The 23,018-nt window shown below is 44.5% G+C and overlaps 1 protein-coding gene across 4 annotated transcripts in view; it reads left to right on the top strand.

Annotated features, from left to right (window-relative positions):
- hivep2a (HIVEP zinc finger 2a) overlaps positions 1-16,669 on the top strand; it is a 103,429-nt gene extending 86,760 nt beyond the window's left edge. For 3 of the 4 annotated variants that reach the window (XM_041958048.1, XM_041958049.1, XM_041958050.1), the window contains 10 exons: positions 198-366; positions 609-690; positions 857-2,651; positions 2,784-2,941; positions 6,554-6,729; positions 7,383-7,484; positions 10,016-10,886; positions 11,236-11,347; positions 12,912-13,031; positions 13,505-16,669. In XM_041958048.1, coding sequence (XP_041813982.1) covers positions 198-366; positions 609-690; positions 857-2,651; positions 2,784-2,941; positions 6,554-6,729; positions 7,383-7,484; positions 10,016-10,886; positions 11,236-11,347; positions 12,912-13,031; positions 13,505-14,257 — 4,338 coding nt within the window. In that variant the 3' untranslated portion in view covers positions 14,258-16,669. The remainder of the gene's footprint in view (positions 1-197; positions 367-608; positions 691-856; positions 2,652-2,783; positions 2,942-6,553; positions 6,730-7,382; positions 7,485-10,015; positions 10,887-11,235; positions 11,348-12,911; positions 13,032-13,504) is intronic. The other variant, XM_041958051.1, reaches the window with a different exon arrangement.
- The last annotated feature ends 6,349 nt before the right edge of the window (positions 16,670-23,018 follow it).

Genomic DNA, 23,018 nt, shown 5'->3' with positions numbered 1-23,018 from the left:
TTAGATGGTAGAAGAAAAAGAGAGTTCCTTAGAGTGGTCTATGGGACCATTAGAAACTAGTATCTCTACCTCTTTTATCCACATTTAACTATATCAACATTACTTTCAACTACACCTACACGTAGGCATACTCAGTAAAATCTTAACTCCTAAAAACTGACCGACTCTTCTTCTCTTTTCACATATGCATTTCACAGGCTTCACTCAGTGTTTATCCAGAGGCTGTCACCCAGGAACCAGTGGTAGCTGAGATGCCAATAAAACAGGAGAGTTTGGAACATGGGGCATGGCCTGGCCAAGCAGGATCCCCCCACAGCAGCAGCGATCTAGCCTGCAGAACCAAAAGAGTTGGCAGTAGCACTGGTGGTAAGCCTCGCATTACAGCACTAAAGCTGGGTTGTCAAATGATCTACACAGGTTTTTGAGATTTTGTATATTTTTGTATTGATAAATACACTTGATTAATGCTGTAGCATTATTGTTTTTCTACCCACCGAGTTTATATTTCAAGTACATAAATGTGGGAGTTGCATATGAGATTTCTTTTGTGGGAAGAATTTCATTTCAAAATACACTAATATGTTGTTATGTTTTATGCTTTGGTGTAGGATCTCACCAACAGCACCACCAGCATCTCCTCCAGCAGAGTATCAGTGAGGACAGCCTGCAGGATGAACCTCTGTATGTCAGGTAACAAAGTCTGGGTTTTCCTGTGCAACCCCAAAATTACAAATAGCCCTGTTTATTTGTCTGTGATGAGATGGACACATTTCCTTAACTAGTTGTGCTCTTGCAATATTATTTTCTAGATTACTTCTAATATTTACAAGTGTATTCAACCATTTGTCCTTAATAGGTCCCAGCAGCATCGCCTGCAGGCCCAGAGTTCATCATCCGAGGGAGAACATCCGGGTCATGAGGTCATGAACAAGGAAGTAATCCAGCAGTACCAGAGTGGCCCTCCTTTCCTTTCCTTCCAGCAACCAGGTCTGTTCTGGAGTCAGGAGGCCGGTCAGACACCCAGGCAGCAGCTGACCCTCCAGGCCCAGCAGCAGCTCCAAAAACTCCACATCAAATCATCAGGCAACCTGCCTGGACACCCACTCCACAAACAGCAGCCTCTTTACTCCCTGCAGCAAATCCACGATCAACAGCCACATGATGGAAAATCAGAAAATCCAAGTTCTCAGATGTACCCTGCCTCTTTCTCATCTCGCACCTCTCCCCTGTCGCAGCAACAACAGCAAAACTTTGTTTCTGTGGCCTCCAAGCACTGCCTGCCCAGCTCCACCACCAACCCCATGCTTCTGCAGCAGATCCAACCTGTCTTTGCCACCCAGAACCTGGGCTCCCAGGCCTCATTACCTGGTATGCTGGTTCCTGTACGGATCCAAACACATGTGCCAACATTTGGTAGTGTAATGTACACCAGTGTTAGCCAGCTAATAGCTACCCATGGCAGTGGGGTCCAAGGTTTAGGTTCAGCCAGGCCAGGTGTTGCTGACAACAGCAACATGTCCCCACCAGTTGGTGCTGTGAGTGTCAGCAAACCACCTGGAGGAATTGGTGGAGGCATAAGTGGGTCAGGTTTCAACCTATCACACTTCCTGGGACAGACCGATTGTGCAGCTCTCCGCTACCCACTCTGGAAGGTTCCAGATTCACTGCCAGAGCAACGCCTGAACACAGGGATCCCATTGTCCCTAACATCAGGCACCATATCCACCACAGACGCCTCAGGATCTGGCATTGGAGGCAGCAAGCGCATGCTCTCCCCTGCCAGCTCTCTGGAGCTCTTCATCGAGACTAAGCAGCAGAAAAGAGTGAAGGAGGAGAGGATGTATGGACAGATTGTTAAGGAGATGAGTGCCGTGGAGCTGAGTGGAACTGAAAGCAGCAGCGAGCCTGAGAAAGGGCAGGGCAGAGGTCAGCGAGCCCGTCTGAAGAGTGACGGCTCTATAGATGATTCTGAGAGGATGGCCTCTTCTCCTCCGCTAAGCGACTTCCCCGTTGCCACCAAGATTGCCATTCCTGTCCGTTCCTCTGCCCCCCACCTCCCTGACGTACCCCGGGTCGAAAGCTTCACCCCTCCTCTCCAGATTGTCACAGACCGTTCGCCAGTTTCAGGTGGCCGGGACTCTCCAGAGGAGCTTGATGTGGACGATTTAGACCCAGAGCCCAACTCCAGCCCCCAGTCCATGGTGTCCTCCAACGATGCAGAGGACACTGACAACACGAAGCAGCCTGCACCCAGTAAAATCCCTGTCAGCATGCTGGTTCAGCTAGCTGCCAATCAAAGTGCAGGATTATCTGGAGCAGTGGGCCAGACTCTGCTACTCACAGATGTGGCTGACGTCCAGCAGTTTTTCCAGTTCCCCAGCCTGCGCACCATGAGCAGAGTCAGCTGGTGTTTCCTGAACTACACCAAACCCAACAGCACCCAAGCTGCCTTGCGTAGCTCCGTCTACAGCTCATGGTGTGTGAGCTCGTATAACCCTAACCCTCTGAACCTCAGCACCAAGGCTGCGCTGGCCCTGCTGAGGTCCAAACAGAAGAGAAACACTGATTTGATGTACACACTTGCAGCCATGTCGCCTCCCAGCTCTGGAAAACTGGTGTCCTCTGTGGCGTGGAAGCTGAGGTTTGATCAGGTGTGTCCTGTAATGATGTAGAAGTGTTAAACAGCGTTATCATACAAACAGAAAATAACATTTACATGTGCATGCATGGTTGATAATCTGTTACTTACTTTTCTTTGTATCTTCTCTCTTTTGTCTCTGTAGCTGAAGCCAGAGCTGATGCCAGTTGATGTCAGTAATTTTGGGAGGAAGATGAAGGGAGTGGTGTCGTGGGACCGTTCGAAAGAGGAGCAGGTGGAGAAGGAGGTCTCGGTAAAACAGCCCGCCACCGAACCGACCCGCATCAAGATCTTTGAAGGCGGGTACGTCCAGCAAATACACACACAGTCGAATAAGTTTGGTCCAATAAAGTGACAGAAACACTTCAACATCTAAGCACGCAAATTTTCTAGCAGTTTCTGATGCCACTGAACGATAGATCTGGTATTTGCCTTTAAAAGAATTTAAACGTGGATCCTGCACGGTAGATCATTTAAAGCAGATTATTCTAGAGTTTGTTTCATCCTCCTTGGAGACCAGTGGGGTAAAGAGCAGCAGATTGAAAGTCTATTACTAAAAGTCTATTTATTTTTGTGCGATTGGGAAAAGACTGCACTACTGGGACTGAATTTGTCTGCTCTACATTTCAAGCTCTATTCAAAAGTAAATGTTAAAAGCTCTCAGAATACTGAGCTGTCTGATTATTTTTTGTTTTTCTTTTCATCCTCAAAGCTCAATATTGAACAAAAATGAACTCAGATGACCTTTGTATGAACTTTAAGGACATCTGTTTCATTATGATTAATCTGAAAATCTTCTTAGGTATATATAAAAAAAGACTCATCCTTTTACAACCTATTCTTCGGGCTTAATTTGTGCCTGTGAGAGTCAGGCCAAGAGCCTGAGCCTGGTAAACCCATCACAGGCTAACGGCTTGAGCTGCATCGCTGTAATTGGACGTCCACTTTCATAATTCTTGCTCTCACTTTTATAGACTGGTGTGAGGAGGGATCTTTCCCTCATTAGCTGTATTTCAAAAGATTTTTCACAGTTTTTTTTTACGACCAACAACTGTAGTATTTATTTAGTTTGTTTATGTTATTAAGAGAAGTCGGGCTGTATGTTTTATTAGTTTTCTTTTATATGTATTTTACTTTGTTGTATTTTATGGTACAAGTGTCTCACTGATAACGACTAGCATTTATTATTTCTTTAAGTTTTATTATTTTATAGTGACTGAAGGCTCATGACTGCTGCATTTAAACTTTTCTTTATGTTTTGACTGATAAGATAGAGGACAAATTTATATTTACTCCTGCGCAACCAAAGCACCTTTCTTCCCCGCAGTGTTATGAGAGTGCAGCTCTTTAACTGTTGTGAAAAGGTTGTTTTTTAGAGCCCGGTTCCTAAACATAAAGCTCATGCAAACCTAAAGAGGACAGATGCAAAACACTTTGTTGGCTCCAGAAAGAAACCGTTATCTTTTGCAAAATGACTAACTTTGGCCCCTCAGGCATCGACTGAAATATGTTCATGAAACTATTATAGTATTAAAAACGACCACAAGCTGGCATCACATGTTTGCTCAGATCCGTCATCGCCTTTACTCATTCTTTGATTAGATATTTTCAGATTTAAATCATAATTTTTCCAGTTTTTGAGTCATCGTACAGCTGTTAGTGTTTAGATTTTTTCAGAGATCTGGTGTGTGATGAGACAATTTTCCATTTCACCAAGATGAGTTTGGTTTATCGTCGTCAAACACGTACTGTGACAGCCACAAAGCAATCTGATACGGAGTTTGAGGCAATAAAAGGGTTTTGCTGATAGCAATAAAGCTACGAGGATCCTTCATAATTAATTACAGTCCCATAAAGCTTATTTTCCATGTAGAAAGCACAGGAATTTCCTAAAATGTACATTAAATAGTCAAATAAAGGCTGTACGAGGGAGTTAAAGCTAGAAAACCCCTGTAGTTTGAGGCATTCCTACGCTACCTTAATATTTTATAGTCTTACAGTAGAGCCAGTAAGACCAAGGTTACTGAATGGAACAGACGGTGCAGACACACACAAACATGCAAATACCCTCACACACACACACTCACACACATGCAGGGAGTTATTAAATGCAGCAGACAGTGAAGTAATTCTATTTTGTTCCCAAAGGACACTTTAGAAGCAATAAGTGGATAAAAGCATACAAAGAGGGCAACCGGGCAAAGACACACACACACACATGCTGCACTCATGCACTTGAATAAACAGCATGCGTACAAGTAATAAACAGACACACGAAAACACGCACACTCAAAAGTCAGCATGCAAAAACATCCACCAAGTGCAAGTTTTGGCGGAGAAAGACAAATCCATGACTTCTTCCTGCTGCAGTCCAGGTTTCAGTATGTTTGAAAGACAATCTGCTTTATGATCTTACCGTGTGCTGCGAATGAAATAGAATAAAACAAAACAATCACCATAATTCATTTTCAGAACTGGCCGCAGCTGTGTAAACGTCTCGACTCGTCTCGACGAGCGTTCAGAGGTATTTCCCACTCCGCGGCGCAGTTGAAAGACAAATTTCCCCTCGCTGATGCAGACGGATTGTTTGATGTACCTGATATTTGACCTCCTTTAACACATGAGGCCCTGAACTACCCCTCACCTCCTCCTCCAGCCACTGCAGACAGGGCAGGAAACGACACAATTCACCAGCCGCTTTGGCTATCCCGCCACAAAGAAAACAGCGTACAGAAAGAACCTGAATGTGATGCTTCTGCGGCAGAGCGAAGACAGACAGAATTTACCAGCATTTGACTGGTGGTTGGTGGTAATTTCCCTCCATGACAGACAGACTCATGCCGACATGCACTGATCCTGCTGCCAAGTGTCCGCTGTTTCACTCGAAGCCTCATTTGGGATAGAAAAGCATGTCTGACAGTGATGGTTTTAAAAGAAAAAATCTTGTAAAAGAAGAAGTGGGACTGGAAGGAGGCCTGTGGTTATCTTTTTTTAGAAAAAAAGCACCAGCTTAAAGACTCTGAACACAAAACCCAGAGGTGGAATGCTGCATTGTCTCTCATTTTTAGCTTGTGATCCCTGCAAACAAAGACATCTCTACTACAGCTGCATATTTCTGTGGGTTATGACCAGGTCAGCTAAAGAGGGATTTCTTTCCCCTGTTTAATTGGAACAGTTCTGTGAGGCCTGCGCAGGTCGGCGTATCCAACAATTCAGGAAGAACACAAAGATTAAAGGAACATCTGAAAAAACACTTTCCTGATACATGCACCCTGTTAATCATCTTGAGACTCTGCAGGTCAGTTCTATGAGTCTGATGATACGTCAGCATGGACACAATTAAAGCTAAAATAGATTCCATTTTAGTCATAAAATAGGAAAAAACAACCTGTTCGACCTGATTTTTAGCTGCATCAAACACCACGCGAGTGTTTGAAGAGATGGTGAAGTTTTCCCTCTGCACACTTCATGGGCTCATGTCCTCCATCAGTAAAGCAGAGCAGTTGCTCACTTTCTGACGTCCATTTTTCAGTTTCAGAAACAGTTTATCTGCTTTAAAGGAGTTAGAAGGTTTGCATGTTGTTGTCAGCAAATGCATGACAATGGACCTCTACCAGCTGCAGGGCGGCTGACCCTGACCTCTGACCTCTCTGAGGAGGATGCAGGGACACGGTGTCTCTGTGGGGCGAAGCTCGCTGTGATGGAGCTGCCTCATGTGCTCTGGAAATGAGTCTCGTTCCAAATTTGAATAATAATGAAGGCAAAAACACAATATAATTAAATAACACTTTGAGAGAGTTCAGTGTTCCTTTAAATACATTTTCAAGTGAGCCGCATGACATTTCGACAGCTTTACAAAGATCGAGACAAAGACACACGCTCCATACAATCCTTGTTACCTGCTCTTTCCTCCAGGTACAAATCCAATGAGGACTATGTTTACGTTCGTGGTCGCGGTCGGGGGAAATACATCTGCGAGGAGTGCGGCATCCGCTGTAAGAAGCCCAGCATGCTGAAGAAACACATCCGAACGCACACCGACGTCCGGCCGTACGTCTGCAAGTTCTGCAACTTCGCCTTCAAGACGAAGGGTAGGGCTGCTCTTTACTCAACCTGTCTCCATTCTGACATGGACGCCTGCTAGCTTTACTCTCTGACTACAGATGCGTATAGATTATATAGATTTACTGTGTTCATGAAAAATTGGGCAGAAAAACCATTTCAGTCATTATGGTGTTGTAAAACTTTATTTAAACACGTTTCTTTACAGATTTTTCAGTAGGAAATCAACATTATTAAGAAGTAGGTGGTTAAATGAATGAATAAAACATGCAGAGAGGCTGTTTTCTGTCGCTGCGGTAACACAAGAGGATCCATCATATTTGGTTGAAGATGCTGACTCCTTGATATCTGATCTTTAATAAAAAGCCATTATCTGCCTGATAGATTTTCAAACTTTAAACTCCCCCCTTTATGTGCAGCAGACTGACTTTGCATTCAACCAGCTGAAGCAGAGTTCAGACCGGGTTGAGTCATTTTGTCATTAAATTACATTATGTATAAATTATATATAATTTGTAAATTCTAATTTTTTGTGGTCTCACCCTTTTCTTCCACCATCTATTTCCATTTCACCATCGTTCTCTTTCAGCCTGCATTGATGGAGCCAAACAAGCTCTGGTTTCCAGTAAGACTAGTCGAAGGGTCATTAAATGGTGTGTGTATGTGTGTGTGTGTGTTGTAGGAAACCTGACGAAGCACATGAAGTCAAAGGCTCATATGAAAAAGTGTCTGGAGTTGGGAGTCTCCATGTCTTCTGTTGAGGACAACGAGGCAGATGAAGGAGGTAAGAAACACACACACACGCACGCACACGCACACACACACACACACACACACACACACACACACACACACTCCAGGAACTGCAGTGACATCCTGCCGTCTTGTTGAGTGCTGCCTGCAGTGTCTTTGGCTCGGAGCGCTTGTACAGAGACAATTAGTGTAATGGAAAGCAGAGCTCGTCCTGACGGTCAGGATCATGTCAGACAGCCACAGTCGACTCGACACACAAAAATACACGAAAAACATCCGACCGCCGTTTGTTTGGAGTCTCTTATGATATTATGATATTATTCTCAGACGGCCCTGACTAAAGATTTTCCTTGTCGTTAGTTGAAGGCATTAGCTGACGAGTTGTTGGCTATGTTAACTGAATTATTTAAACATATACAGTACATTTTGGGTTTTGCTGTTAACAACAATGCTAACAGTCACATAAATGATTCTGAATGTGTCAGAACAGCCAGCAAGGAGACATTTTCTTCATTTATTTCAACACAGTATGACATCACATGCATCTAATGGTTCAAAACAGGAGAATAAATAACCTCCAATCTGCCGACAACTCGCAGATTTACTCCTAAAATCTGGTAGATTTTCAAAATAAAATACCCTGTGCATCAACATCAACAGTAAAAGCAGTTAAAATACGCAAAAAAGGAAATTATTTAACTAAGAAGCCTACATACCCCTGATAGAAGCACAAATATCAATAAAAATTAATCAAATCAATGTATATTTCAAAATTAAGTCGCTCTTCTGCTGCTTCACGCCTGAGCCCGCCACATTCGCCGTCACAGTCGGCGTCCTGTAAATCGCTGTGAATCACCTCCGTCGGTCCCGGACGCTCTCCTGCAGCTACAGTTAGCAGCAGGTGAGCGTGTCAGTGCGCTTGTGGAGGCAAGAATCAGATAATCAAAGAGTAATCTCATCTGTTTATTCATCACCAAAGATTTATACAGCTGATAGATTACTGGCTGCCTATAATGCAGGTGATCTATAGGAGGTTTAACTGTTGGGTTTACCACAGGTCTGTTTAGATAACTACCCAACATGTCAGAGGATATCTTTCAGTGCTTTCACTTTAACTGTCCATTTCCATTGGATGCTGGAGTCCAGGTGAGCACACACTGTCAGCGTGTTACCTGTCAGCAGGTGTTTCAGAGGGAAAACCAACGTTGGTTTGACGAACTCAGAACATCGATGTTCGAGCGGGTGAAGTGAGTCTGACCGGTCGCTGGTGTTATTTTCCACCACGCGGACCACCAAATTACATTTTACTTCAGTTGTGTGTGTGTTGGCTCGGCATTTAATTGGGACACACACACACACGCACACACAAACACACACACACACGCAGGGGTTTTTGGGAAAGAGCGAGCTACAGAAAGCCAGTCAGTGAGTCGTCGAGACATAAACATTTGTGGTTTGTGAAAAACTGTTGTATATAAGAGACTAACTGGAAAAGTAGTCGAGTGTTAGTGGATCTGATTTCCGCTCGTAGCAGTCGGCTAAATACGATTTATTAACTCCAAACGGCTTCTGCTCCTCTGCTCCTGGAGGAGGCCCAGGAGAACCACATAAAACTGATTATCCGAGCAGAAAATATGGATCATATAAGCAGTTTTGGGTTTTGATTTCAGGCCAGACGAAACTCTCTGCAGCACTTTGACTCTTCTTCGTGAAGAGTCGCAGCGACGGACCAACGTTTTCACCCCCAAATTCCCACTTTTTCCACTTTCAGCCAATCAGCTCCGTTTTATAATGAAGTCAGACTCAAAGTGATGCTTGGTTACCTGCCAACAGTAACTCGGCAGCCTCGGTACACTGAGACCTCGCCAGCATTGTGCTGGAGGCCGTCCGGCAGAAAAACCAAAGTGTCGAGGGTTTTGTCTCAAATAACTTGTTTTATTGTCTTTTATATTTTATTGGTTTGAGCTGGTGGGAATGTGGTTTCAGTGGTGTTTTGTTTCACATCTAAACTCTTTCTGTTACCACATATTAAAACAAAATGTTTCTCTTTCTCCACTTATCTTTCTGTCCTTTTGTTTGCCATTTCCTCTCTTTCTGCTTCCTCTTCCTCCTTTTCTTCCTCTCCTCTCTCTTTTTTGTTCTTCTTCTGCACCCTCTACTTTCCTTTTCTTCCATCTCATTCTCCTCTTCCTCTCTGGCTTCCTTTACTTTTACTTTTGCCTCCCATTGTTTCTTCTGCTTCTCCTACTCACTCTTTTTCTTCTTCCTCTGTTCCATGTCCTTTACTTTCACTTTTTCCTCCTCTTCTTCTTCTTCTTCTTCTTCACCATGCTTCATTGTCTCCTCCTACCTCCTCCTTTTTTATTTCTTCTTCTCTACTTTAACTTTTTCCTCTTCTTCTTCCCCCACCTTTTCTCCTCTTCATCATCGTATTCCTCTCCTCTGTCCTCTTTTTTCTCAACGCATCCTTTCTTCTCTTCCTGCTTCTGGATTGTTCTCCTCTTCTGTTTCATTGTCACCTTCTACATCTTTTCTTTTCTCCTCCTCCTCTTCCTCCTACAGATGTCGGAGAGGAAGGCCAGCGGTCTGAGAAGATTTCCAGAGGCGCCATGGCGGAGCACCAATTCTCAGACGCCGACGACTCGGAGGGTGGAGAGGAAGACGGCGACGAGGTGGATGATGAAGACGACGAAGAGGACGACTACGATGGCGACTCCACCCCAAAGACTCGTTCGCGCTCCACCAGCCCGCAGCCGTATGGGCTGCCGTCCATGTCGGTCACGGCTGTGGCGTCCTCCCACCCCGCGCCTCACCTTCCTCATCATTCAGCGTCGGACCTCCTGGGAAACACCACCAAGCCTCCGCTGTTTGGTTACTTCACCACCGTGCCGAGCATCCAGATCACGCCGCAGGCTCCGCCCAGCGACGCAGCCGGGAGGGCGGAGCACCATCGAGGCCTGCAGAGGGCGCTGGGCAGCAGGCTGCTGGTTCCGCCCTCCTCCTCCTCCTCCATGGATGAAGACCTCCCCGTCCCCTCCCCAGACCTCTCCTCCCCCTCCTCCCGCCTGTCCTCGCCCGGGCTGGACCACTCCGGCTGTCCGTCCCCCATCTCCCCTTCCTCCTCCCCTTCAGCCCACCGGTACCTCTCACCTCGCCGCGACCTCTCGCCCCACGCCGGACACCTCTCACCCCGGCGGGACATCTCTCCTCTCCGTCACATCTCTCCCAAGAGGGACCTGGGGGTGTCCGGGGGATACCGGCGAGACCTCTCCCCCAGGAGGGGACACCTCTCGCTGCTGTCCCCTCTCTCTCGACCCACCTCTCCCGCAGGAAGAGACTACAAGCGTGACCTCTCACCACGAGGCCGCCACAGGGGGATGATCCGGCCTGTTTCTCCTCGCCGAGGGCTCCATCAGCACCTCCACCACCAAAGGTGAGTCGAGGGACCTGACGGAGGTTTTATTTTATTTTTTTAAATAATTTTTATTGCAAAACAAAACACAACAACACAAGAAAAGAGCAGCGATTACAGGCCAGCTAACAGATGCTAACAGGGATTATGACAAAATGTGAAACATAAGAGATCAACAGAAAAAAAATCAAACAGTAAATATGAATACATATCATTTATAATAATAATAATAATTAGAAACAATGTATTATGGAATAAACAGGAACATAATCAATGTAGATATTTGCTATAATTAATAATACTGAAATGAATAAAAATATGGCGCCAAGAGCAAAGATTTAATGTGTTATTTCCGCTTGCTTGTGACCAGCAGCCAGCAGGGTGGATCTCGGGGGCTCAGACCAGGTCACCAGGCTGGGGTGTTGGGTCAGGCGGAGCTGGACCCTCTGGGACGTCGCAGAGGCAGCGCAGAAATGGAGACGGTAAGAGTCCAGAAAGCTTTAAATCAGAGACTCGTACTCAACAGCTGAGTTTGTTCGAGTTTTTATTTTTTGGCAGATTTTGGTTCATTCTGAAGGTTTTAAAGCGACAACAGAAAACTCTTTGGCTCACTCAAGTGGCTGCATGACATAAATGAATATCTGCATTTTTGGAAAGACTTGAGGAGCCAGTTTACCTTTGTGTTGTTGCTGCTCACTCACTACAGTTTTACATTTTGCTTATGAATTTAGATTTGTCAGGTATTTCAGTCGAGCAGGAGAGTTTTATTTGGAGAGTTGGGGTGAGGGATCGACGCCAAAACAGCCTCGACTCAAAACCAGAATCAATCATTGACAAACGAGCTGTGTTTCCTGACAGCAGTTTTCTGAAGTGCCCAGGTATTAATCTCGTTCATCCAATCACGTGTTGACAAAGTGGTGAACCTCGCTCCATCCTCCAGATTCAGAATAAGAAGATATTTACAAGAATCAATGAAGCTGATGAGATCAAACATTAAATATACTGTCTCTGTGCTGTTTTCAGTTTAGTTTATGTCAAAAGGATCAGCAATATATCAAATTCTGTTTAATGTATGTTTTTTTTTGGTTTGGAATCATGGTCGTACTTTATGCTGATAGAATTGATGGATTTATTGGTAGAAGAGTAAATACATTACAATAATTATGGTTCTGTTTGACTCCCTACACATTACAAACAGAATACAGGAAGGCTGAGGCACTTCGGCTGTGATTTACTGAACTCTGGGCCTCTCGGGCTGTGGTCCGATGTGGCAGAGCTGAAGTAGAAATGTGGAAGATGGAAGAAAAGGGCAGAAAGAGGAGGAGAAAGAGGGAGCAGAGGAGCTCTCAGAGGCGGGAGAAGGAAAGCGTCTGGCAGACAGAGCAGAAACATTCAGAGAGGATGAGGGAATAAAGAGCGAGTCAGATAGACGGAGTGTGTTAGAGAGAGGGATGATTGAAGGTAGGACGGCCGGGTTTTGGTGGTAATGGGATCTTGGCTGGCGGCGGTGTGGTTAATAACACGGCTGTTTTTCTTCTTAAGAACCCCACTTCAAACTCTGGCTTCTGCTGCCGGTCCCACTTAAACAAAGCGTGAAGCAAAGAGCGAGACTGGCTCGGCTTTGATAACCAAGCGCTCGTCAAATGATGGATTGTTTTAACAACCATTATTCATGCGCGGTATGTTTGACGGAGCCTTCGTGCTTTGTCTTTGTTTTTTCACCAACACCTGCAGTCCAGCACAACCACACAGCTCTGTTTTTGCACTCCTCATCAGGACTTATTAATTTATTTTGTCACATAATATTTGGTTTTCCATCGCAAAGCCTCAAATGTGTGTTTATTGTAGCGAGCGCTGTCCAGCGAATGTGCGTATTTCATTTGTGGGTTTGTGCCATGACATTAAATTCAAATGTCAGACTAAAAATCAACAGTGAGGTTTCTTCAGGGTTTTTGCGGAAAAAGGAAAGTTAAAATCACCTCGCCGGTTCTTGATTACGACCAGACGACAGCGTGTTTTCATGTTCGTCTCCTCTCGTGCTTCCAGGAACATCATCCGGACTCACCGTCGTCAGGGGAACGGGACCAGGGCGGTAGCCGTGGCAACCAGTCCAGCCCTCCTCACCAAGTCTTGTTCAGTCACCTTCCTCTCCATTCTCAACTCCAGGTAATTATTTGCTCGAATATATTTTATTTTGAAAAATTAATTTGTTTAAAAATTCATTCCAATTTGTACATAAATACATTTTTGATTATTTTTTTCTTTTTTTTAATATACAGTATTTTATCATATTGTCAATATTTAGTTGTATTTAATTTTTTATAATAATTTTGTTTTCATGATTTTATTATTTTGTGCTATTTCACTCTGGATTTGATTCCATAAAACAAAGGTGGACGTGTACAGTTACTTGCAGCCAAAAATAATAGATCCCATCAACTCACGACAAAAAATCATCAGACCTCCGTTCCAAATATGTTGAGGACAAAAATAAATAAAATTTCCTAAAATAGCTGCTTACTGTAGTTTTTAGCTAAAGTCACTAAAAAAGAAGTAAATAACTTATTTCTTGGGGACTATTTTCTGTGAATTTAGTTATAAGAAAATATCATGTGACTCAAACAAACTTTTCATTTCAGGTGCGCTCACCGTTCCCAATGATCCCCATCGGAGGGATCCAGATGGTACACTCCGTCCCCACATCCATCACCACCCCTCTGGCCCAGCAGGGGGCGCAGCAGGCCGCGTCCCGCCTGGTGCTGCAGAAGAGCACGTCGGAGGACTCCACCGCCGGCGAGGTTGCCTCCCCTCATTTCACGTCCTTCGCAGAGAGGGGCGTCCGAGGGGGAGCAGCGGGAGGAGGCGAGAGGCAGAGGGAGTCGACTTCGCCTCGCCCTTCGTCGCAGGAGAAGGAGGGAGGAGGAGTGAGGCAGGAGCAGGAGGAGAGCATCCACACCTGCACCAAAGCCATCGCCTCGCTCTGCATCGACTCCGAGGAGCTCGCCGAGAGAGGAGGAAGAGGAGGCAGAGGGGATAAAGGGAAAGATGGAGGCAGAGCTTCTTCCTCCTCTTCCTCTCCTTCTGTGTTGCCCCCCGACTCCCAACAACAGCAGCGCTCGCCATCCATCTCCATGTCGCCGCCATCTCCTCACCCTTCGCCATCTCCTCCACAAGGTCCCGGGATTCAGCACTTTAGCGGCCTGGAGCTCAGGCCCCCCTACCCGTCAATCCCCGCCTCCCCTCACTCCTCCTCCCCCTCTTCCTCCTCCTCCTCTCCTCACCCTCCCAGCCCCGGATCTGAAACCCTCCAGCATTCAACAGTGTCCAGACCTCTCAAGCTGGAGAGAGACAGGGAGGCAGAAAGCACAAAAAGGAGCAAAGAGGCGTCGTAGGAGGCGAACGGGACGCGGAGGAACGATGGATTCCTCGTTTGTTTTTGGATAATAGGAAGGGATGAAGTGCAACAGAGAGAGAACAATGACTTTTGCACACTTTACACACATATTCTTCTACTTCGTTTATACACACACATACTCTCTCTCTCAGAAACACACACACACACACACATAAATACGACTGCAAAGAAAAACAGCTCTCGTCAAAAAACGACTAAAACTCAAATGGACTTCTGCAGTTTTAATGTTTGTGTACAGCATGCCTGTTCTGACCGGGGCCTGCTCTCTAAACGTTCTTATTTAAAGACTTTAAGGAGGATCTGCATACGGTTCCACATGGATGTTAACTCCCACCAACACATGAGCCCGACCAAAATCTGCTAAACAAAACAACAACAAAAAAACAAGAAAAAAAGACTCTGATGAAGCGGTACGTTAAAAAAGAAAAAAAATCAGACAGCTATGTGTGTGCCTTTTCTTTAATCTCTTGTGTTTGTTTTTTTTGCTTATATTCTTATAAGCAAACAAAGCAGGAAGGTAAATGTAAATACAATACTATCACGATTTGCGTATCAGCTTTGTAATAAATGCAATCCCTCCTCCTCCTCCTCCTCCTCCTCCTCCTTCCTCCTTCCTCCCCCACCTCCTGTTTCTTTTTCTTTTCTTTTCTTTTTGTGGACACCTTAAAGTCTCGACAAGCGATGTGAAGTTATGGATATTACTATTACGTACGGTTGCACTAAAACATATTTTTATATGAGTGAAATTTTAAAAATGGCTTTTTTTGTGTACAGCAGCAATTCTATAATACTATTTATTATTGTTACCATGTTTCATAAATTGTACATTTTTTCTTAAATGTCGTGGATGCCTTTTTCTATGTAAAGCATGGGTTTTTTGCTATCGCTTACATTAGGGCGAGGATATGTACACTGTAATATGGCTTTATATGTTAGACCTATTTATATACGTCTAAGTGAGCCCCCTTTACTTGGAGGTATATACACATAGAAGTAAGATTTACCAGAATATTTACCCAGCATATGAATACATACAGTATATAGAATCTATCAACCTGTCTATCTATCTATCTATCTATCCATCTATCTATCTATCTATCTGCACTTAACATTTAGAATGACATTCACATTAAGGTTATGGTAGTTTGCTTGTACATTTCCTCTGCTGCTCTTTGCCTGTCCCTGGTTGGTGATTTTTCCTGTTTTTTAATTACTTTCGTGGTATTATTTGGTTTTTACGAGGCACAGATTTGCTCTCAGCATTAAGTGAATGAACATGCCTTTTCTTGCACGGCGGCATTCTGCTCAACTGGTTGGTTTTGACCCCCCCCCGCACACGCACACGCCCACGCTCCTCCCCAACACCGCCTCCGCGAGATGGCTCAAAGTGGCGCCGCAGTCTGAAAAGCTTTGCCTGAATGAACACGGTTTTGGTGAACGGGGGAAACATTCCAGTCCATGTAAATATTCAGTCGACTCCCCTAAACGCACGCATACATTGTTTTGGCATTGATGCACATCGTGGCCATGGCAATCAACCCACCCAATCTTTTAACGGCTTTATTTCCGGGGGACGCGCATACAAACACACCAAACGCTCAGACAAATGCACCTTATACTTGGTAGGATGTGGGCTATGAGAGCTCCGGCACTCGGGTCAGGTTTTTGCAGCAAACTTTGATTGCAGTGGAAGTGTTTAGGAGGAGAACCGCTCTGCGCTCTGAACCCCAAAATTGTCTGAAAAATAATCACAATAATACATTTAAAGTTGTGACACTGAGGCTTGCTGCACTGCTTTTTGGCCCTTCTGTGATCCCTCCTCCTCTCCTGGATATCTCTTGTGTAGCTAAGCAATATTTAGCCAAAACTCTGCTCACCAGCAGGGAGTGTATTTGTTGCAAGGCAACAATGATCGTACTTAAAAATCCTAAAATCAGGAGAAGAAGGGAGCGGTTGGGAGGTTGTGGTGTTTTCAGCGACACAACTCTTTTCTCTCTCGACAGTTTTGGGTGGAGTCGGGCAGGCTGCAATGTGAGTGTGTATCTCTGTATTCTGTATCAGTGTGTATTCGACCAGTATATCCTCTTCTCACGCCTTTTTTCTATTTCGATCCTCCCTCTGTTGATGTACACTTATCATGACGACAATGATGTCTTTAAAAAAAAAATCTCTTTCTCTCTTTCAAAGATATCAAAGCACAAGTCATTGTTTAGAAATGACGACAATACAAAAAAAAAGGACAAAAAAAAGGTAAACGTGCATATAAAAGGGTAACTTTTGTGATGGTGTTCTGTGGAATTAATACAAATATCATGTATGAACCCAGTTGCAACGAGGAATCGCAGTAGAAGTGGAAAAAATGGATTGTTGTTTTCAAATAAATATGAATAGAATATTTGGTTTGTGCTCCATTTTTATTGCTTGTTATCGCATTTCACACTAAAAGTGATGGCGGCACAACTCCAGTGGCAGTAACAGTAAAACTATTAGTAGCAGCGATGACAGACCCAGTGTCAGCTGCAGCAGCAGGAGCAGGCATCTACATGCAGCGAGCGAGCGTTTGGCCGGGGGTCAGGGGTCACGCAGTCGTCGCTCTGTGAGGGACAAGAGACGCTCGAACGCCTCCACTTTCGCCAGCCGGTGACAGACAGCAGCAGGGATTCGGCTGTGAAGGACCACAGCGCGACGGGACCTGACCAGAACCGCGGCTGCAGGGATAAACTGACGGAGTAAAAAAAAACATTTCTCGCCACGTTTGTACTTTCACACATCAGAATCAGCACCGCTTGTGATGCCTTTCAGATGTGTCCGTGTCCCGTCTTGCTCCCCAGCTGACTCAGCTGTCAATCAAACATCCATTCCCCTCAGAGGCTTGAGGGCTAAAGGCTTTATATATATTTTTTTCCAAATGTTGTCTTTTTCTTCCTGTCAATAGCAAATAACAGCTATAACTGCAAAAGCAATGAGTTTTGTAACATCCGTTGGACCAGGACGACCTTTTTTGGACCTGCATTTTGTGCAAAGAGAACAAATGATACCTGCTGGTGTCAGGCAGTATGGGAGGGGTCCATCCATCCAGCATGTCTTTGCATCCCTGATTAATAGCTGCTTCTTACACTCATAACGGCACAGAGTAAATAACAGTGGGTGCAGTAATGGTGGTGTCAGTAGAAGCAGCAGCACTAATCAAACCCTGTCAAGCGCAAACGATCCATTTGAAAATACTCTTTGAACAAGGTCAGCGAATAAGCCTTCAGCACATATGACTCCACCTGTATTCACGTCTTTATTCTGTCTTCACCCTCCTCCTCCGTCCTCTTGATTTCTAATTTTAATGTAGTCCCTGTCATTAGCCATGTCCCACATACGTCTACCTGTCTACTTTTTTGGTTGTTTTTTTTTTTTCCTTGTTGACACAACTGGGTTGGTGTCAACTTACATTTATTCTGTCAGTCTGTCCGCGTGTCGGTGAGTCCCGTGGCCTTTGATAGAAAATGATCAAGCGAGTTATTTTGGTCCTGATTAGCGTTTGGAGGAATCACTTTCATCACTGGTTTGTAAGGTGTGGGTGTAGTTTTCATGGTTCAGCGCTGCGAGCATATGGAAATCTCCCCCGAGACTTGTGTGTGTTGCTGTTGTGTGTGTGTGTGTGTGTACGAGTGTGTCGCTGCCTTTGTGTCTGTATTTGTAGGTGTGTCTGCATGTTGTTTGCATGCATGTGTGCAGCATTGTTAAAGCTTGCAGACTGACTGTACCCGAACATTTTGCACGAACAAGTTCCTGTTCGCCAGTCAGTCAATCAGTCTGTTAATCAATCAGCGGTTACGCAATGATTGTTTAGGCTACAGGCGGTTAACACCTGATTAACACCTTTACAGGCTTCGTTAACACCTCGCTGCTGTTTGTTAAAATCCAAAAACCTATTACTAACAGTGTTGGCTGCATGAAAAGAGGTGTTTCTGTCTATATTTATATGTAAATCAACTTACATATATTGACAAAATAAATCACTTTTTCATGCTTTCTAAAATGATTTGTTCAAAAACAACTTATGTGCACCCTTTCTGAGTTCCTCATTACTCACATCTGGACTCAGTGAAGACAGAAATGAAAATAATAGAAGCATGTCTTTATTTTAATTTTTTGCTGTTGTTTGATATAAAGAAATACTTTATGTCAGCCAGTACAGACGGCATGTAGAAGCCTGCTCTGAGTCACTGGGGGATCTGACAGGCTGAGCCCCAGCAGGGGAGCAGAGACATGGGCTGTGTCCCAATTCACTCCAAATTCACTCCCTATTTACTGAATAGTGCACTAAATGTCCATCCATCAATCAGTTCTCTATAACCGCTTATCCTTTGTGCTGTCGGGGGGGTTGGAGTCTATCCCAGCTGATACTGGACGGGTACATCCTGGACAGGTCATCACAGGGCTGACACATAGAGACAAACAACCAATCACACCTACAGCAAGTTTAAAGTCAACAGTTAACCTGCGTGACTTCAGACTGCAGGAGGAAACTGGACTCCAGCAGCTGGCGGATCTGAACCCAGAACCTTCTCGTAGTGGGGCAGCAGTGCTAACCACGGCACCACCACATAATTCAGCAGTGCGGTTTGCACTATAATAAACCTATACAATGCACTATACAGTAAAACCGCCATTTTATTTGAGTGCCTGATGTCGGGGTGTAAATTTAGCCACTGTACACAATGGAACAGAAAAAGCAGCGTCCATGACACGTTTACCACTTTCTGCTAAAAATCTCACTATGCATTGAACTTCATTTTATAAATGGGAAAATTACAGGTGCGCTTCTCTGCACCTGTCAGTGATGATGCGACATGATGATTAATACGTGTCTGAAATCTCAATTTCCTGCCTGCCAAAGAGGAAATTGTTTCACATCTGTTATAACAAGGATCGCTTACGAGCCACAAACAGACAACCAACTTATTTTTAAAGACGAGAAGAGCAACAAAATACAGCCACTGTAAAGGTTTTAACAAAAACACATCAGCTCTCTTCTTCTAGCCCACTGTAGGTGTGCCCACAGCGCCCACTACAGTGCTGGAGAACAACAGCAACTCCCTCACAGACAATAAGAGCACATGCTGAAAAGAAAAGAAGACGAGAACCAGAGGCATTCCCACTGGTTCGTGTAAAAATAGGCGGCACGATCACAAAAAACATGCACTTTAATTTCAGCTGCACTTTAAATTAGTGACCCAACTCAAACCCTCTACAAAGACAAATTCAGGACGACATGAAAGCTGAAACTAGCAGTTTCTTCATTTTTCAGCTCTTCTTGGCATCACTCGCATGACACAAATAAAAATAAAGCTGAATAACCGACAGCTTTCTGCTGTGGGGATCACCAGCTCTTAAAATATCTTCTCTGCCGGTTCGCATTCCTTTTCTCACACATTGACTATTATGATTTATCATGAAGCATTTTGCAGGCAGTAATTATGCATGTCGCTGAGCGTATCATTTCACAAGTGGGAGTTATTTTGCAAAGTCACGCCATCGTCGCCACACTGTCAGAGTCGCAGCCCGACCGACACGGGACAGATCTCTGAGCGCGCCCTGGGAAAGCTCTCATTTCTGGTTGTGTGTCACCCAAATCGGCTTGTTTACATGCCTTAATGGTTAGTAGCAAACAGCCTGTGGTGGGACGCCCCGTGTGAGTGTGTGTGTGTGTGTTAAAGGGAATACCACGTTTAGCTGCACAACTGTTCCCAGCTGTAATTAACTCTAAAGATAAAGCAGGGTTTTCTCCTTCTGCCAGGCTTCAGGAGGTTTCTCTGCATCATTTTGAGGGTTTCAGCTCGCAGATGATCCACCGAGCAGCACGTACAGAATTTAACTTTATGTCCATACGAATGATCAGTGTCAGCTATCCTTTTGAGATGAGCATTTTACACTCATCTATCTTCATCTGGCAGTGATTATTGAGATGAAATAGCACGACAATTAGCAAACAAAAAGCGATTAAGTTACTGAACAAAATTAGAATAAAGTGAAAGACAAAAACAACAAAAAATGATTGGTCTGTAAACCAGACTCCTGTCATTTCCATCACGTCTTATGAGCTGGACAGTCATTGCTTTACCAGGGTGCATGAAACGAGCTGTATGAATACATGAAAAGTTCACAAACTGTGCAAAGACTCGACGAGTTCATCAGTCAAAACACCTTCATCACACATGAACAGATGCACAAACTACTGACAACCAAGTAAACTGTGTGTTAATGAGCTCTAATGTAAGATGCAGCCTAACAAGCTCACTAACAGCAGTGGTAACTGAGCCTGACGTGGAAGCCCAGGCAGCGTAATTAACCTACTGATGCTGCATTTGCATGTTTGGTCACATGTTGAAATAATAATTAAGAAAAGCGTTTATGACCTGCACATCCTGCGTGTAGCCTCGGCTCGTGGCAGCCGACCCTGCACGTCTTCTGAGTTTAAGGCAACTCGTCTGTTTACGCTCCAGACGACACAGTTAGCGTCACACACCAAACTCGTCCTGAAAGCCTTTTCTCATGAAATATTAAAAGTGTTTTAAAATAACTGTGTAATATAAGCAGCCAAACAGGGTTGTAGCCATCACATTGTCCCTGTTATAAGCGCCTCCATCAACCTGTGGAGCTAACGCTAGCTCGATTAGCTAGCTAGCTGAAGCCGGTAACAGTGTCGTTGCAGCTCTGAAGTTGTAAACATGTTGTAGCGTGACAGGTGCTGTGAACACGGCCTGAACCCTCAAACACCCAGAGAACCAGCACCTACTACAGTCCTAATGAATGCTACGTGCTACATGCTACGTCACCTGGCAGAAAAGCACAGAAGATATAATGGACCTCCTTACATGATGTTAAAAAAGGCCTTCAGTCACCTGCTGGATGCTTAAAGAGTTGGAACAGCAGCCAGTTGAGTTGAATGATCTAAAAACATTTACTGAAGGACTTCTATATTTTGTAGAAGTTTCTGATGTAGCTCACTGATCTGACCTTCAGAAGTAAGCCAATGTTAGCTTTGCTATGTATTCCCTTAAACGACCTCTGACCTGAGCTACGATGCTAATGTGTGTTCATTATGAACAGAACAGTGGTTGAATCCTAAACTGCTCACCTGTTGCAGGTGATGGACGTCATTCATTCGCTGCATCTTACAAATCTTTTGTGCTGCGGCCATGACAGTTTGATTTGATTCTTCCACATGAGGCTCAGTTTAGCATAATATCTGGATAAAGTCATTCAGTAGGACGCAGTTTAAACTGTATTTTATTGCTCATTTGCACGGAGAAGGACAGGAATAAGATCTTTGTGATGACATGTGGGTAATGGTAGGTGAGGCAGACTGTGGCTGGATTTGGCTTCACCAAAGCTTTGACTGAGAAGACCGACTTGACATCAGCAAGCATGGAAGAAATACTGTTTTCACCAGTCCTCTGAATATTAAGATGGCGCTCAGTCACAGGTTCCTCCAGGCTTCTCCAGACACTAAAACCACATTTTTACCAAACCACAAAAGACTGACTGAATGAGGATAAAGAGAAATCTGAGTCAATTAAACCAACAGGTGTTTTCAATGGAAACAGACACCAGGAGGCTATTGTTTGTCATACTTAGCAACCGTAACCAAGGAGTGCGGAGGAGAGGCGAGACTTGACAAAGGGTCAATTTGGCCTAAAAGTGGTTTAGTCTGTCCCGGAGCTGAGTGATCCAACATCTCCGCCAACGCTTCAAAATGTGCACGGATCCATTTCCTCCTGCGCTGAGAATATTTTCAGTTCTTCTCGCTGCGGGAGGGAGAAACGTCACATCAAACACCGGAGTGAGACGTAGCAGCTGATCACTGCCGAACTGACTGGGAAACACACGTACTCGAGTGTGTGTGTGTGTGTGTTTGATGTGAGATAAAATGAGGGGTGTGTGTGTGTGTCTGTACAGGAGCACACACACAGAGAGCCATGGGTGGTCTGTGTGTGTGTGCATGTGTGTGTGCACGTGTATTTGATGGTCTATGTGTGACTGTGTGTGTGTGTGTGTGTGTTTGTTTGCGTGTCATGGAGGCATCTGTTCATTGGAATAAACAACTTTCCATTTTTAGCTGCCAGGAAAAAAAAGGTGGAGCACATTAGCACAAAAAAAAAAAATCCTTCCTCTTTGTGTGTGTGTGTGTGTGTGTGTGTGTGTGTGTGTGTGTGTGTGTGTGTGTGTGTGTCCAAATGGAAAGTGACGATAACTCAATTTGAGCTCTTATTTCTAAGGGAGATGCCAGCAGGAACAATTCTAAAATTAATTATTTTCAGTCTTTAAAGAGGAGGGGAGAGGAGGTGAACTGAACCGAGAGAAAAGAGAAATCTCTGTCTTCTCTAAATTAACAGGACTAAGGAGAAGAGAAGGAGGAGGTCAGAAGACGAGAGGCAAAAACAGAAAGGAGCGAAAAGGAGGACTGAGAATCGTCCATTTTAAAATACAAAACGGAGGAGGCGAGACGCGAGTAGAGAGGGAGGAATGGAGGGCAGGACAGGCGATGAGGTAAGAGGGGAGGACGAGCCCAGAAAATCTTCCTCTATAATTTCCAAAACGAGAGGATAAAGGACAGGAGGATGGATTGATGAGATGGAGTGAAAGTAAAGAAGAGGAGACAGGAAGCAAGAAAAGAAAAGGAGGACACAAGACCTGAAGAGGAGGTGATGTTAGAAAAGACTGGAGAGGAAAGGAAAGGAAAG

Source organism: Chelmon rostratus, chromosome 18 (assembly GCF_017976325.1).
Source record: "Chelmon rostratus isolate fCheRos1 chromosome 18, fCheRos1.pri, whole genome shotgun sequence".
In the NCBI taxonomy this organism is placed as follows: Eukaryota; Metazoa; Chordata; class Actinopteri; order Chaetodontiformes; family Chaetodontidae; genus Chelmon; species Chelmon rostratus.
The sequence above is the reverse complement of the archived record's forward strand: the minus strand, read 5'-3'. Positions and strand labels throughout refer to the sequence as shown.